Consider the following 13,390-nt stretch of genomic DNA (forward strand, 5'->3'; position numbering starts at 1 on the left):
TCACATAACTAAAGATGAGAAAATGCCTTGGTGTTTGCAACATTAATAGCTAGAAGAAGAATTATTTTAGAGTGGAACTCACCAGAACTATGACTTAGTGATGTAATGTTTCTCTAAATACTGAAAAAAATCTAATATTTTCTCAGAGGATCAACCAGAACGTTTTACAAACCATGAGATCCTTTAATAATCTATATCAAGAAGAATGTGCTCCTTCAACTTTAAGCCAACTTTTAACTCTTATGTTTCTGCACTGCAGATGCTCTGGGGGTCTGTGTGTGTGTGTGTGTGTGTGTGTGTGTGTGTGTGTGTGTGTGTGTCCTAGGGTTGTTATTGTGTGCTCTGTTAACAGAGCAGCAGATAAATTAAGACATCATGGCTGCCATCCAGCAGAGCTGGGAACACACATGCAGACACACACACACACACACACACACGCACACACACACACACACACACACACACACGCAGACACACACACGCAGACACACACACACACGCAGACACACACACACACACGCAGACACACACGCAGACGCAGACGCACACAAACACACGCAGACACACACACGCAGACACACACGCAGACGCAGACGCACACAAACACACACGCAGACACACACACACACGCAGACACACACACGCAGAGACACACACGCAGACGCACACACGCAGACATACACGCACGCAGACACACACGCACGCAGACACACGCACGCAGACATGCACACACACGCAGACACGCACACACACACGCAGACACACGCACACACACACGCAGACACACGCACACACACACGCAGACACACGCACACACACACGCAGACACACACACAGACACACACACACACGCAGACACACACACACACGCAGACACACACACTCAGACACGCAGACAAGCACACACACGCACACACACACAAACGCACGCACACACACACACACACACAAACGCACGCGCACACACACACAAACGCACGCACACACACGCAGACACACACACACACGCAGACACACACACACGCAGACACACACACACGCAGACACACAGAGACACACGCAGACACACGCAGACACACACACACACACAGACACAGACACACACACACAGACACAGACACACACACACGCAGACACACACACACGCAGACACACACACACGCAGACACACACACGCACGCAGACACACACACGCACGCAGACACACACACGCACGCAGACACACACACGCACGCAGACACACACACACACACGCAGACACACACACGCAGACACACACACACACGCAGACACACACACACGCGCAGACACACGCGCAGACACACGCGCAGACGCACGCACGCACAGAAACACACGCACAGAAACGCACGCGCACGCACACACACGTCAAAGTCCTCCCATAAGAGTCCTCATCTCTCTCGGAGCATGTCAATTCAAAACTTAACAGTGTCTGATTTATTACTCATTATAAAGTCTGAGGCAAACATCAGATCCAGAAACAGAGTCTGATTTTGTCTTAAAGAGACACACACTACTGTAATTTCACATCTGCTGCCTGTTACGGAATTAAAAATGGCATTAAAAACTCCCACAGAACAAATTCTTTAACAATAACAACAAATATGGGGTTATTAAGTGATGGTTTATGCTTCTGAAGCAATATTTTACCAAATTCTTGGTGAATTCATCAAGCTCAGGACTTTTATGCTCAATACCACAGAAACACTTCCTTACCGGGTTGAATTGAGCATCTGACAATCTTTGAATTGTGATTCCCGACTAAACTACAAAAGCACTTCCTGTCTGCAGCAAAAGCCCACCATTACTTTCTGTCAAGACGGTTACAGCAGCAGGCAATCTGGTGTTTGATCATGCAAGATGGGTGCCAAGGTGTTCTCAGTGGTTTCTAATGTGGTTGCTTACTAGTCAATGCACTTTAAAAAGCTTAGAGTTATCAGTAATATTAGCCCAAAAAGCATGCTATCTGTTTATCATTCTCCACTTCTCTCTCTTTCGCTGTAATCTGAGACGGCACTAATCCTGATCACAGATACAGTGACGGCCTTGAGACTTATACAGCACACACACACACACACACAATAGCAGGAGTTTGATAATGCTACTATTAAACACATGTAATGCTCAAGTGTTAAGCACAGATGCTTAAACAAGCGGTTATTCACACATAAAACACATAAAACAAGAACATTGCAATACTTCAGATATACCGTGGTATCACACCTCAGTACCATAATGTACAGTGAATGTTTTACATCTGGAATCAATTAGGAATCTCATCTAATTAAACTATTAACATTAATGTATTTTTTATTTACATTAAACTGTATATGTGAAATATTATTCATTATATTTTGAAAGTGAGGCTCATTTGTAGTACAAATAAGATATGTTGCACTGTGAAAACTTTAATAAGGTGATATTAATAAAGTGATTTGCTTTACCAATTACAAAAATTGTAAAGGAATAAATATGTAATCTAAATCTTAATCTATTGAAACACACATATACACACACACACATATATACATAGAGAGAGAGAAAAAAAAAAAAAAAAAAAATTATATATATATATATATAAAAATATAAACAAAAAAATAAATCAATTAATATATATATATATATATATATATATATATATATATATATATATATATATATATATATATATATATAAATAAAATAAAAAAGAAAAAAATATATATATAATAAAATAATTGGAGAATTGAGAAACATTTTTAAATTACCATAATGTCTGGTGAAAATAACCAGACCCTGTACGTAATGATAAATGGTAGTAATCGGTCAATAAAAATAAATATAAAACAGAAAAAATAACAAATAAAATAAAAACAAATAATTATATTTCATAATAAGAGAATCTCAGAATAGAGGGGAAGAAATTAGAAAATTACTATAAAGCATTGTAAAAATGACCAGACACAGTATGTAATAAGAACTGATGTAATGTCCCAATGTGTTCCTGAAAGGTTTTATTTTGGTGTGAAATGAGACCTGAACATGTTTTGGTGAGATGCACCATATTTGGTCCGTCTCAGAGAGGAGAAAGAAGAGAAGTGAATGATTATAGACCATCATAAGAGACATTCAGGAGCCCAGCCCAGGGAGAAACACACACAGACTCCAGGATCTCCCATCGGCTCGGGGGAAACATCAACACCCCAGCTTCACACACATCACCAACCCTGATTTATGAAGTTTCCCAGAGAGCATTGCACGCTAAATACTATCATTTATCTCTTTTTGAGGGCGGTTTAGTCTGGCGTCGCTCTCAAACTAGATAAAACGGTGACCGACATTATGAACATACATAGTTTTATCCATTAAAAACACTGATGAAATGACCTGAGCACGATTTTATTTCCTGTGTTGATGGGATTTCCTATTGAAACAGGAAGTTTAGGCTAATAAACATGGATTAAAAGCCAAAAAACTCCACAGAAACTCAACTCAATCCTTGTCTTTTGATGCTGCCAACAATACAAATACGGGAAGCAATATATTTTAATGCATTTTTATATATATATATATATATATATATAGACAAAATATAAGGTTATCCATCACATTCCTGTTTCTAGAGCAACTCAAATTTTGTAAAATGACCATAAGCTGTTTCTCAGACGCCATTGCTGAATGTTAAATGCGGTGCGTTACTATGCATTGATTTAATAAACTATGTAATCCGAACGCACCCCTGGCTCACAGCGAGTGAGCAGGTGGGTAAATAACGAGATAAGTGATTATGATTGGCTAAGGCAGAGTCATGTGTTTCATGGTAGCCAATCAGAGCCAGTGTTTTTACACACATGCCGGCACACGCACCAGCGGCGCAAAACACACACACACACACAAACACACAAACAAAAGAGATTTGCAGCAGCAGCAGAGATGGCGAGTCAGGAGCAATCCGATGAAAAGTTGGCATTTTCAAGGTGGAGATATAAGCGTTACTTCAAATTCATTGTGGTCAAAGGCAAGAACGTGCATGTAATGTGTGACACGCATCTACAAAGCTAGTGGCCAAAAACACTTTTCTTACAAAGATAATACTTGAAGTGCAGGATAAAACTCTTGCTGTCTGTTGACGTGCAATAAATATAGAAAGTTATGTACCGGTCTGTTCTACTCATTTCAACTGACTTGTGAAAACTGCTAACAAAAAAAAATTTTATTTGACATATAGCATTTTTTATTTTATTTTACAGTAACGCAAATAGTTACTTTCCTTGGTAACGAGTTACTTTTATTATAGAGTAATTCAGTTACTTTTTGGAACAAGTAGTGAGTAACTATAACTAATTACTTTTTTAAAGTAACCTTCCCAACAGTGGACGGGACTGACACACAGGGCTTGTGTCTCCATTTAGCCGGCCTGATTTACCCGTCAGACAATGAAGACACGCTGTCTGGATTGCGCACACACACACACACACACACACGTCATCTTGGCACTGACTCACAGCTGTTAACAAGCTCATTTTGTATCTTCTGGCCAGTCTGGTGTCAGTCGGTGATACACATAGTTCTAGACTCTAATCACACTTCTGACTAACTGTGAAATTAAACCGACAGAAATGAGACCTTTCAAATTAGATTGTAATATTTTCAATTTTTCTAGACTTTTCATTTAATTTCATTTAATTTTTTCATTTAATTCCGCTTCAACGGTTTCAGTTTACATTTATTTGAATGCAATGGTTTTATTGTTTTTCTAGTTTCAGTTTAGATATAGTTTTTAAATCATTCAAGTTTAAAAACTTTTTTTTTTTTTTACAATTATTTTCATTTTAGTTCTAATGTTACTTTGACAACGCTGGGCTTGCGCTCGCATGCAGCATTCAACACTCCACCAGATGTTGCAAATATATATTTCTTCTCATTATTATTATTTTATGCAAATATTGTCGAATTGTGTCTTATTTACGATTAAGCTTTTTCAAACTAAGCTTGCTTAAACTACCATCTTAATATTTCTGACTAAAATAAAGACCAATTTAATTGCCCTGTTCTACTTGTGATTGTATGTGAAGTCTAAATCAACCACAACTTCACTTTAAAATGCGTTGCAATATCTCCTAACTCAAGATCACATGATCACAATCAGAAATCTCTTTAGTCTGAGCAGTCTGGCTGATTACGACTTGAATTCATTATTATTTTTTTTTTTTCTGAAAAATCCTGTCAAACGTGCACAAACTGACAGTCACCACTTATAAGCTACTACTAAATATTGTAGAAATGTAATTTTTTTCTGTAAAGTTGCTTTGTAACTTCAAGTATCACCTCAACGCAAAACATATAGCAGCTAGCGTGGACTTTACACTTTATGTTGAACTATGTATTATTTTGTTGGTGCAACAGTTTATGTTGAACTCTTTATTGTTCTGGCCAAGGTTATTGAGAGTTGGACTTAGTATGTTATGGCCTCTGAAGCAACAGAGAGATGTTTTCTAATAGTCAGTGTTTCTAATGTTTTATATATATATATAAAACATTAGAAACACTGACTATTAGAAAACATCTCTCTGTTGCTTCAGAGGCCATAACAAGCTTCCTGAATTTGTGAAATGTACTATTTCTAAATTGTTTCTAAATATGCTATTGCTACACTTAATGGCAAAAATTGCACTGGTGTGCTAGACTTGGTTGAACAAAAATAAACAATATTTTGTTGCTTAAGCTTATGTATTCAGTCATTATTCAATGGTATACTATAAATCCATGTGAAAAAAAATTACTTCTCACTGTTCTCAGGTCAAATATTTATATGCGATTAATTTCGATTAATTAATTACAAAGCCTCTAATTAATTAGATTAATTTTTTTAATCGAGTCCCGGCCCTAATATATATATATATATATATATATATATATATATATATATATATATATATATATATATATATAAATATAAAATGATTCAAAAACTAAAAAAAAGAACACATTAAACAACTAAATTGGAGGAGTGTGTAACTCTATATTAAGTAAATGATTCAGCCAAGAGTCCATACAATGAAAAGTGTGTGAAGTGAAAAAAAAAAACTAAACAAAAAAACCAGAAACCCTTTATCAGAGTGATAAAAGACCAAGCTGAACCAAATGGGCATGTGAATCAGATGCAAATTCAGGAGAAACGGACTGAAGGGTTATTTACAACTAAAACAAATATTATTATCTGAAAGAGTAAATCAGACGCTGTTCAACCTCTACAGAGCCGGACACAGGCATCATTTAAGCAAATTATAACCAACTCACCTCACCACAGTCATCCAGAGCCAGTGTGTGAAGTTCAGTGCTTATACACACTACTCAAGGAAGAGCTTGCCTTAAAAAATGAATCTTTTCAGTGAATCAGTTGATTCAGATCTGAATGATTCATTCACAAAAGCTTGGTGCATCAAACAAAAAGGAATAAAACTGTATTGCTTCAATATCATAATAATAATATATTGAACTCAAATGACAAACGGGAGTGATGTGTGTTTAATAGGCGTGAGATCAGGACAGAGTGTGTTTAACTCACTGGCGACTCCTGATGCGAGTCCGTACAGAAGACCTCCTCCGTCTGTCTGCGTCTGCAACACTTGAGCGGCTGGAGGACATTTCTCCTGTCTGATGAAGTTATACAGCAGCGTCTTCACCAGTCGACTCGTCAGAGACAGACTACCGACAGAGAGAGAGTTAGCAAACATACTATATTCACTAAACACTTATGCACATATTACTGTTAACTAAACCTAAAACATCTAAAAAAATAAATAAATGCATTTTTCTTTTTAAGCTGAAGTAAAACAGATCATAAATATTAAATTAAAGAGTGGACATGAAAATGTACAAATTTTGGCTGATGAAACTGGAGTACTAAGATTACTCAAACTAAAGGTGAAATAAAAATAAATAAAAGCATATATATATATATCATTTTTATAAAAAAAAAATTAAAGCACACTATGATTAAAACAGAAAATATCATTTAAATTATGAATAAATATTACATAAATAATACTAAAGTAACTTTTTAGAAGACACTTTTTAAAGCTAGAATTATGCACAAAACCATAATTAAATATCTCATTGAAACCTGTGCCTTAAAAATATTTATATTAAGTCAATTTCGATGTCAAACACGCCTCTTTTCTATGTACATTTGGCTTTTTTGTTAAAATGTGATTGTAAACAGTATTTTATTTAGAAGCAACATAAATGTACATTTTCTAATGATTATGGCAGCAGTAAAAGAATGGTCATATAAATAACAAAAAATATATAAACGAAAAAACTAATAAAAATATAAAACCGTTCTAAATATATAAGTTATAAGTGGCATATAAACAGATGCATAATGTAGTCAAGTTCATGTTTGACATTTTAAAAGTCAAGATTAAAAGTAGTTTTTTGAACCAAACAAAGAATATCAAGAGAAAAACATTTAATTAAAGTAACATGGAAATGTCTGTATTTTTGGTTTCTAGAAATTGAAGGAATGATGCATTATTATCAGTGTTCATTCGTTCACTAGATGTCTTTTCTGTCATGTATTTGCATGGAGTCCGTCTCAGTCCTAAAGACACTGGAGAGGTTTGACGAGTGTTCGTTAACGACCTCAGTCGTGCAAGCTCAGCTAACAAGGGAACTTTAAAAGCTGTGTATCACTGGTGCGATGCAAACGAGCCCTCCGGGTGAACTCAAGCGAAGCTCCAGACGAGAGCATCTGGTGAATTAATGAACACCCTCATTTGCATATGAAATGGCAGCGCTTGACAGTCGTCCTTCTGTTAATGCGGTCAGGGGGCCACAATACCACACTGGGACAAACTTCAGAAGAATAAAACACCGCGGTAGGCAACAACTTTTCACTTGTATCAGCTCAAGTTCAGAAGTTTATGATGCATCACTGCAACTCAATGAGACGAATCTATTCAGATGTGTAGAATATCACTGCCTAACAATTAGTTTAACTACTAGTCTTTTGCATTGTCAGACGTGTAGTTCTTTACATGCACATGGTTAAAGATCTAGAGATGTGGGTTTTTTGCTCACCATCGTCCTCTGGTCAGGTAGCCGTAAATAAGCCCCTCCCTCAGAACCTCTTTGTGGAAGAGCTGATAGGACAGCAGCACTAGGAGGGTGGTCACCGCTTCAAACAGGATGTTGTAGGTGATGTCACTACAGAAACCGACACATGAGCAACATTAATGCAGGCATTTATGGTAATGAGCCAATCGCTGCTGTGCATTACAGTGATTTTACCATGGTCAGGAGGGGTTTCAGTTTTATGAAGACTGTAAAAGACAGATGGTCAGTAAATAATATGGACCCTGGAGGACAAAACCAGTCTTAAGTTGCACAGACATATTTGTAGCAATGGCCAAAAATACACTGTTTGGGTCAAAACTATCGATTTTTCTTTTATGCCAAAAATGATTAGGATATTAAGTAAAGATCATGTTCTGTGAAAATATTTTGTAAATTTCCTACCATAAATATATATATAAATATAGCAATGGATGCTATATAAATGCATTGCAAAAGTCTTAATTTGGATGACTTTAAAGGTGATTTTCTTGATATTTAGATTTTTTTGCACCCTTAAGATTCCAGATTTTCAAATAAACCAAAAAAAGCCAAAATAGCAAAAAAATAAATAAATCAAAACAAACACAAAAAATGTTTAAAAAATATGTTAAAAAAATAGATAAACAAATAAAAAGCTTTGTATATTTTGTTAAAATGAAACATTTTCTGATCATTAAAATGTTAGGCATCGTGGCATCATTTTCAAAGCAAAATTAAATTCGGTGCAATTTGAGTTTGATATGAAGATGATGTTATCACATTCCCAGTATAATGATCTCCTAAAGTAAACTCAGTACCCCCTATCATTCTCCAAACACACACACACAGACACACACACACACACACGCAGAACTCTTTCTTGCTTTCTATTGTTCCTCATTTCCTTCTTTCAGATTTCTCACTTCACTTCCACTTCCCAGTGCTGTGATGTCACTTGGCATGATTCCCTTTCACTTTTACACACACACACAGTTTTCTGCAGGATTTAGTTTGTGCAACTAAAACCGATCTAACTCCACAAACTGGGCCTAAGAACACACTAAATCATAACTATTACCTTTTATCAATATTATTTCAATGCTTTGAATTGTTTTGATTATTAAAATACAATGTATCACGAAACAAGTTAACAAGTTTGCAATTAAAAAACACTATCACTCCAGACTCCAGGATGATTTTCAAAACTCCAGGATGATTTTCAAACAGGATGGTGTTTTCATGTTCAGATTGAGGCTAATAGACTTAAACAAGGTCAGACGTGCCAAACTGAGATGGCTTTACTATAAAAATATAATAAATACACTAGAGAGGAGGGATATGAATGACGGATCCAGTTCTGAAGAAATCTGAGCGCACTAATTCCATGTTGGCCTTTTTTAAATTCAAAATAAAAAATATGCAGAAAATAATTTCTCAATGAAGACTTTCTATTAACACAAATCTGCCATCTATTGTAAAAAGTATTTTGCCAAAAGTGGATATGCAAGTTTTTCCATCGGAAAGCGATGAAATGCATAATTGTGAGCCTTAAATTTCAGTCGGTCCTTTCTTGCATGGCCTCTGAGATCATATGGACTTCCTTTATGGTGCATTTATATCCTTTCATTGTATGTATATTTTAATTGCATGAAAAAAGCAGCTTAAAATTATCTATTGTGTTTTACAGAAGGATAAAATTTGGAACAACGTGTAAATGGTTTCTGGTTGATCAAATGCTCTACTGTACTGTGTCTCTGCAGCTTTTCTATTGCTTGTTTTGATCGGTGTGGTAATTTGAGCAACATTTCACAATATCCTTCACAACAGCGCGATAAGAATCCTGTCTCCAGCTACAGAATCGCTCAAAAACACGTAGCATGGAGCGAGCCGGGGCTCTGAACGTGACCCGCGCCTGACTTCTCTCATTCAGCACGTAGTGAGGAAACCAGACGAACGGCAGCAGAAACACACATGGGACAACAACAGCAGACTGAACTCTGTTACAATACAACTACTACACAACACACTTTCTCATGTGAGACAGCGAAATTAACACGCTTCATTTCAGACCCGAATTAAACTCGCCATCATCTTTACGTGACGTTCCTCACTTTCTTCTGATTTGCAAACTCTTTATTCGTCAAGATTGTCTTTTGACTAACATAGATGATCTCCTTTTATTATGTAAATTATTTTTTGAAGGTAACATTGCTTTTATAAAACATTGGAAACAACAATATTGTAACAAATACAAATATTCAATAAATAATTATATTTGGGTGATTCTGACACAAATCTCAAAACACATCCAGGTCACATTTCACCCAAATATTTTAATATTTTTTGTATAAATACTAATGAATATATTAAATAAATATTAATTAATGATGCATTATACAATGCATAAAATGACATAATTAAAATAAATAAATTTTATGCAAATATTACACAAATATTAAAATAAATTAATATAAAATAAAATATTAATATTTAAAAACATGATCCAAACAAACTGATCACATAAAAATTCATAATCAAATCCACAATATAATATTTTTAATTATGTCTTGTTGGTCAAGACTGTCTGTATGCAGATGTTAGGTGAAAATCTCTTTTTTATCACTTAATTTGGTTATTTTTAAAGATAATATCTGAAATATTTATTGATATAGATCGTGTGAATCTTTATCTGCTGCAAACTTGGAGCGAAGTTTTCTTCTTTGTAATGCACTTTATAGTTTTTTTCGTTATAATGAAAGAGATGCACTTATGAATTGTGCTTAATAAACTCACAAATGCATATTAATAAGGTAAACGGGCAATTAAATGGCTAAATGGTGAGAGAAACACACAATGTTTTTCCAACATCATCAGCGCCGCACAACTCATCTGGATTTAATACGATTTTTATTGGAAGCTTGGAGGAACACAAGGACGCTCTGGAAAACGGGAAACAGATTGAGATTCATGAGAGCGGTTAAATCAATCTGTCCTTTAAATACATAAAAACACGCAGAAGGAGAGCTGAATAATGCAGATCTGCTGTGCCGCTGTGTTCGTGTGTGTGTGAAGGGCGTCACTCAATAAATCATGGCTTCATGCATGAAGGTGTCCTCCACTCAGGTGTGTAAATGACAGCGGGTCACACAGAGGTCTGACGAGACACATGGGCGCTCACGGCGAGTGGAGAAAACACTGCGAGTTTCAAAAAACAGAAAGGGAGCATTTACGTTTTGCGCCATTTTTAAAGGAATAGTTCACCCAAAAATTAAAATTCCCTGAAAATATGCTCACCCTCAATCCTTTCGAAGTATGTATTCTTGGAATGGAGCAGATTCAGCATTGCATCACTGTCTCACCAGTGGATGCTCTGCAATGAATGGGTGCCGTCAGAATGAGACCACTCCTGTTACACCACTCCTGTTCATCAGTTAATGTTTTGAGGAGCCAAAAGCTGCGTGTTTATAAGTGTTTATAAGCCAAAAGCTGCATGTTTATAAGTGTTTATAAGCCAAAAGCTGCGTTTATAAGTGTTTATAAGCCAAAAGTTGCATGTTTATAAGTGTTTATAAGCCAAAAGCTGCGTTTATAAGTGTTAATAAGCCAAAAGCTGCATTTTTATAAGTGTTTATAAGCCAAAAGCTGCATGTTTATAAGTGTTTATAAGCCAAAAGCTGCGTTTATAAGTGTTTATAAGCCAAAGCTGCATCTTTATGTGTTTATAAGCCAAAGCCGATCTTTATAAGTGTTTTTAAGCCAAAAGCTGCGTGTTTATAAGTGTTTATAAGCCAAAAGCTGCGTGTTTATACGTGTTTATAAACCAAAAGCTGCGTCTTTATAAGTGTTTATAAGCCAAAAGCTGCGTGTTTATAAGAAACAAATGCATCATTAAGGCTTTTAATTTTAAACTGTTGCTTATGCCCAAAATACAAGATCAGAATCTATTATAATGCTTGAAAAAATCCATCTCCTGTTGTCTCTCACATTAAAATCCAGCCACATATTTGTGTAGAGCTGTTTTTTGGCGCGTAAACCAGCGCTTGATCTGTGCAGATTTCTCTCCTGATTCAGACCAGAACGCATTATTTTAAATGAACTCATATTTCAGCTGGAAGCAACAGTTTGAAATTATCATCTTGATGATGGATTTGATTCTTACAAACATGCAGCTTCTGGCTTCTCAAGACATTAACTGATGAACTGGATTACTTGTGGATTATTGTGATGTTTTTATCAGCTGATTGGACTCTCATTCTGACGGCACCCATTCACTGCAGAGCATCCATTGCTGAGCAAGTCATGCCGTTAAAGGAATAGTTCACCCAAAAATTAAAATAACCCTATGATTTACTCACCCTCAAGCCATTATAGGCGTTTATGGCTTTATTCTTTCAGACAAATACAATCAGAGTTATATTAAAAAACATCCTGGCCCTTCCAAGCTTTAAAATACCAGTGAGCAGCCTAAAAAAAGTGCGTCCGTCCATCATTAACAGTGCTCCACTTGGCTTCGGAGGGTTAATAAAAGCCTTAAACTATAATCTCTAGCTTCCCGGTAACTGTCACACGTGATTTCATGAGAGATTGGCGTCCAGCGGATGACATAGGAGAGAATATGCAAGCTTTAAAAAAACAGATCAGGACAAGACAAACAAGCAGTTCTTCTCTGGTACTCACAGAAGCGGCACTTCAACGATGAGATGCACCAAATTAGAGACCAGCTCCTCCAGAAGATCCTCACAGATGGAGTCTTTAAACACACACACACACACACACACACTTCAAAACACTAGCTGCACAGGTTTTAACTGAGGTTATCATGATCTAAATATATGCTGCTATGGCTAGAGTTAATAAATCGCAAACAGTCAGAATAATTCAATTAAATTCAAGTTAAATGAGGCTTTTACAATTATTACAGACGGTATTGTTTTGATGAGGAACATAAATTTACATCTGCATCCTAACTCAAGCTGCTACTACGGTCAAATGTGCATTTCTAAGAGACAAAAATACATAATATTTTTAATCTTTATTATGTATTATGCATTGCAAACTGTGCTGGAGATATGCATCAAAGACAGGAACACAAACCCGTTTCATGATCTGAAACAATAACACTCATTACAAAATGCATTTAATTGCAATTAATAATATAAATGCAATTAATTATTTTTATTTGGACATTTATTTTGTTAAGGGGAAATGACCGGAAAAGAGAAAATAATTCAAAATGTAAAGTGTTTGTCATGTTCTGACCACAATTATTAGTCTGGCTTCTACAACTTTCACT

At 35.9% G+C, this 13,390-nt stretch overlaps 1 protein-coding gene across 1 annotated transcript in view; it reads right to left on the reverse strand.

The window, feature by feature from the left end:
* Nucleotides 1-13,390, reverse strand: part of LOC127941757 (dymeclin) — a 56,336-nt gene that overhangs the window by 37,180 nt on the left and 5,766 nt on the right. The window contains exons 6-8 of the mRNA XM_052537136.1: nucleotides 12,775-12,847; nucleotides 8,083-8,208; nucleotides 6,566-6,705 (exon numbers count right to left, since the gene is read on the reverse strand). Of these exons, the coding sequence (XP_052393096.1) occupies nucleotides 6,566-6,705; nucleotides 8,083-8,208; nucleotides 12,775-12,847 (339 nt within the window). The remainder of the gene's footprint in view (nucleotides 1-6,565; nucleotides 6,706-8,082; nucleotides 8,209-12,774; nucleotides 12,848-13,390) is intronic.

This window comes from Carassius gibelio, chromosome A21, assembly GCF_023724105.1.
Source record: "Carassius gibelio isolate Cgi1373 ecotype wild population from Czech Republic chromosome A21, carGib1.2-hapl.c, whole genome shotgun sequence".
In the NCBI taxonomy this organism is placed as follows: Eukaryota; Metazoa; Chordata; class Actinopteri; order Cypriniformes; family Cyprinidae; genus Carassius; species Carassius gibelio.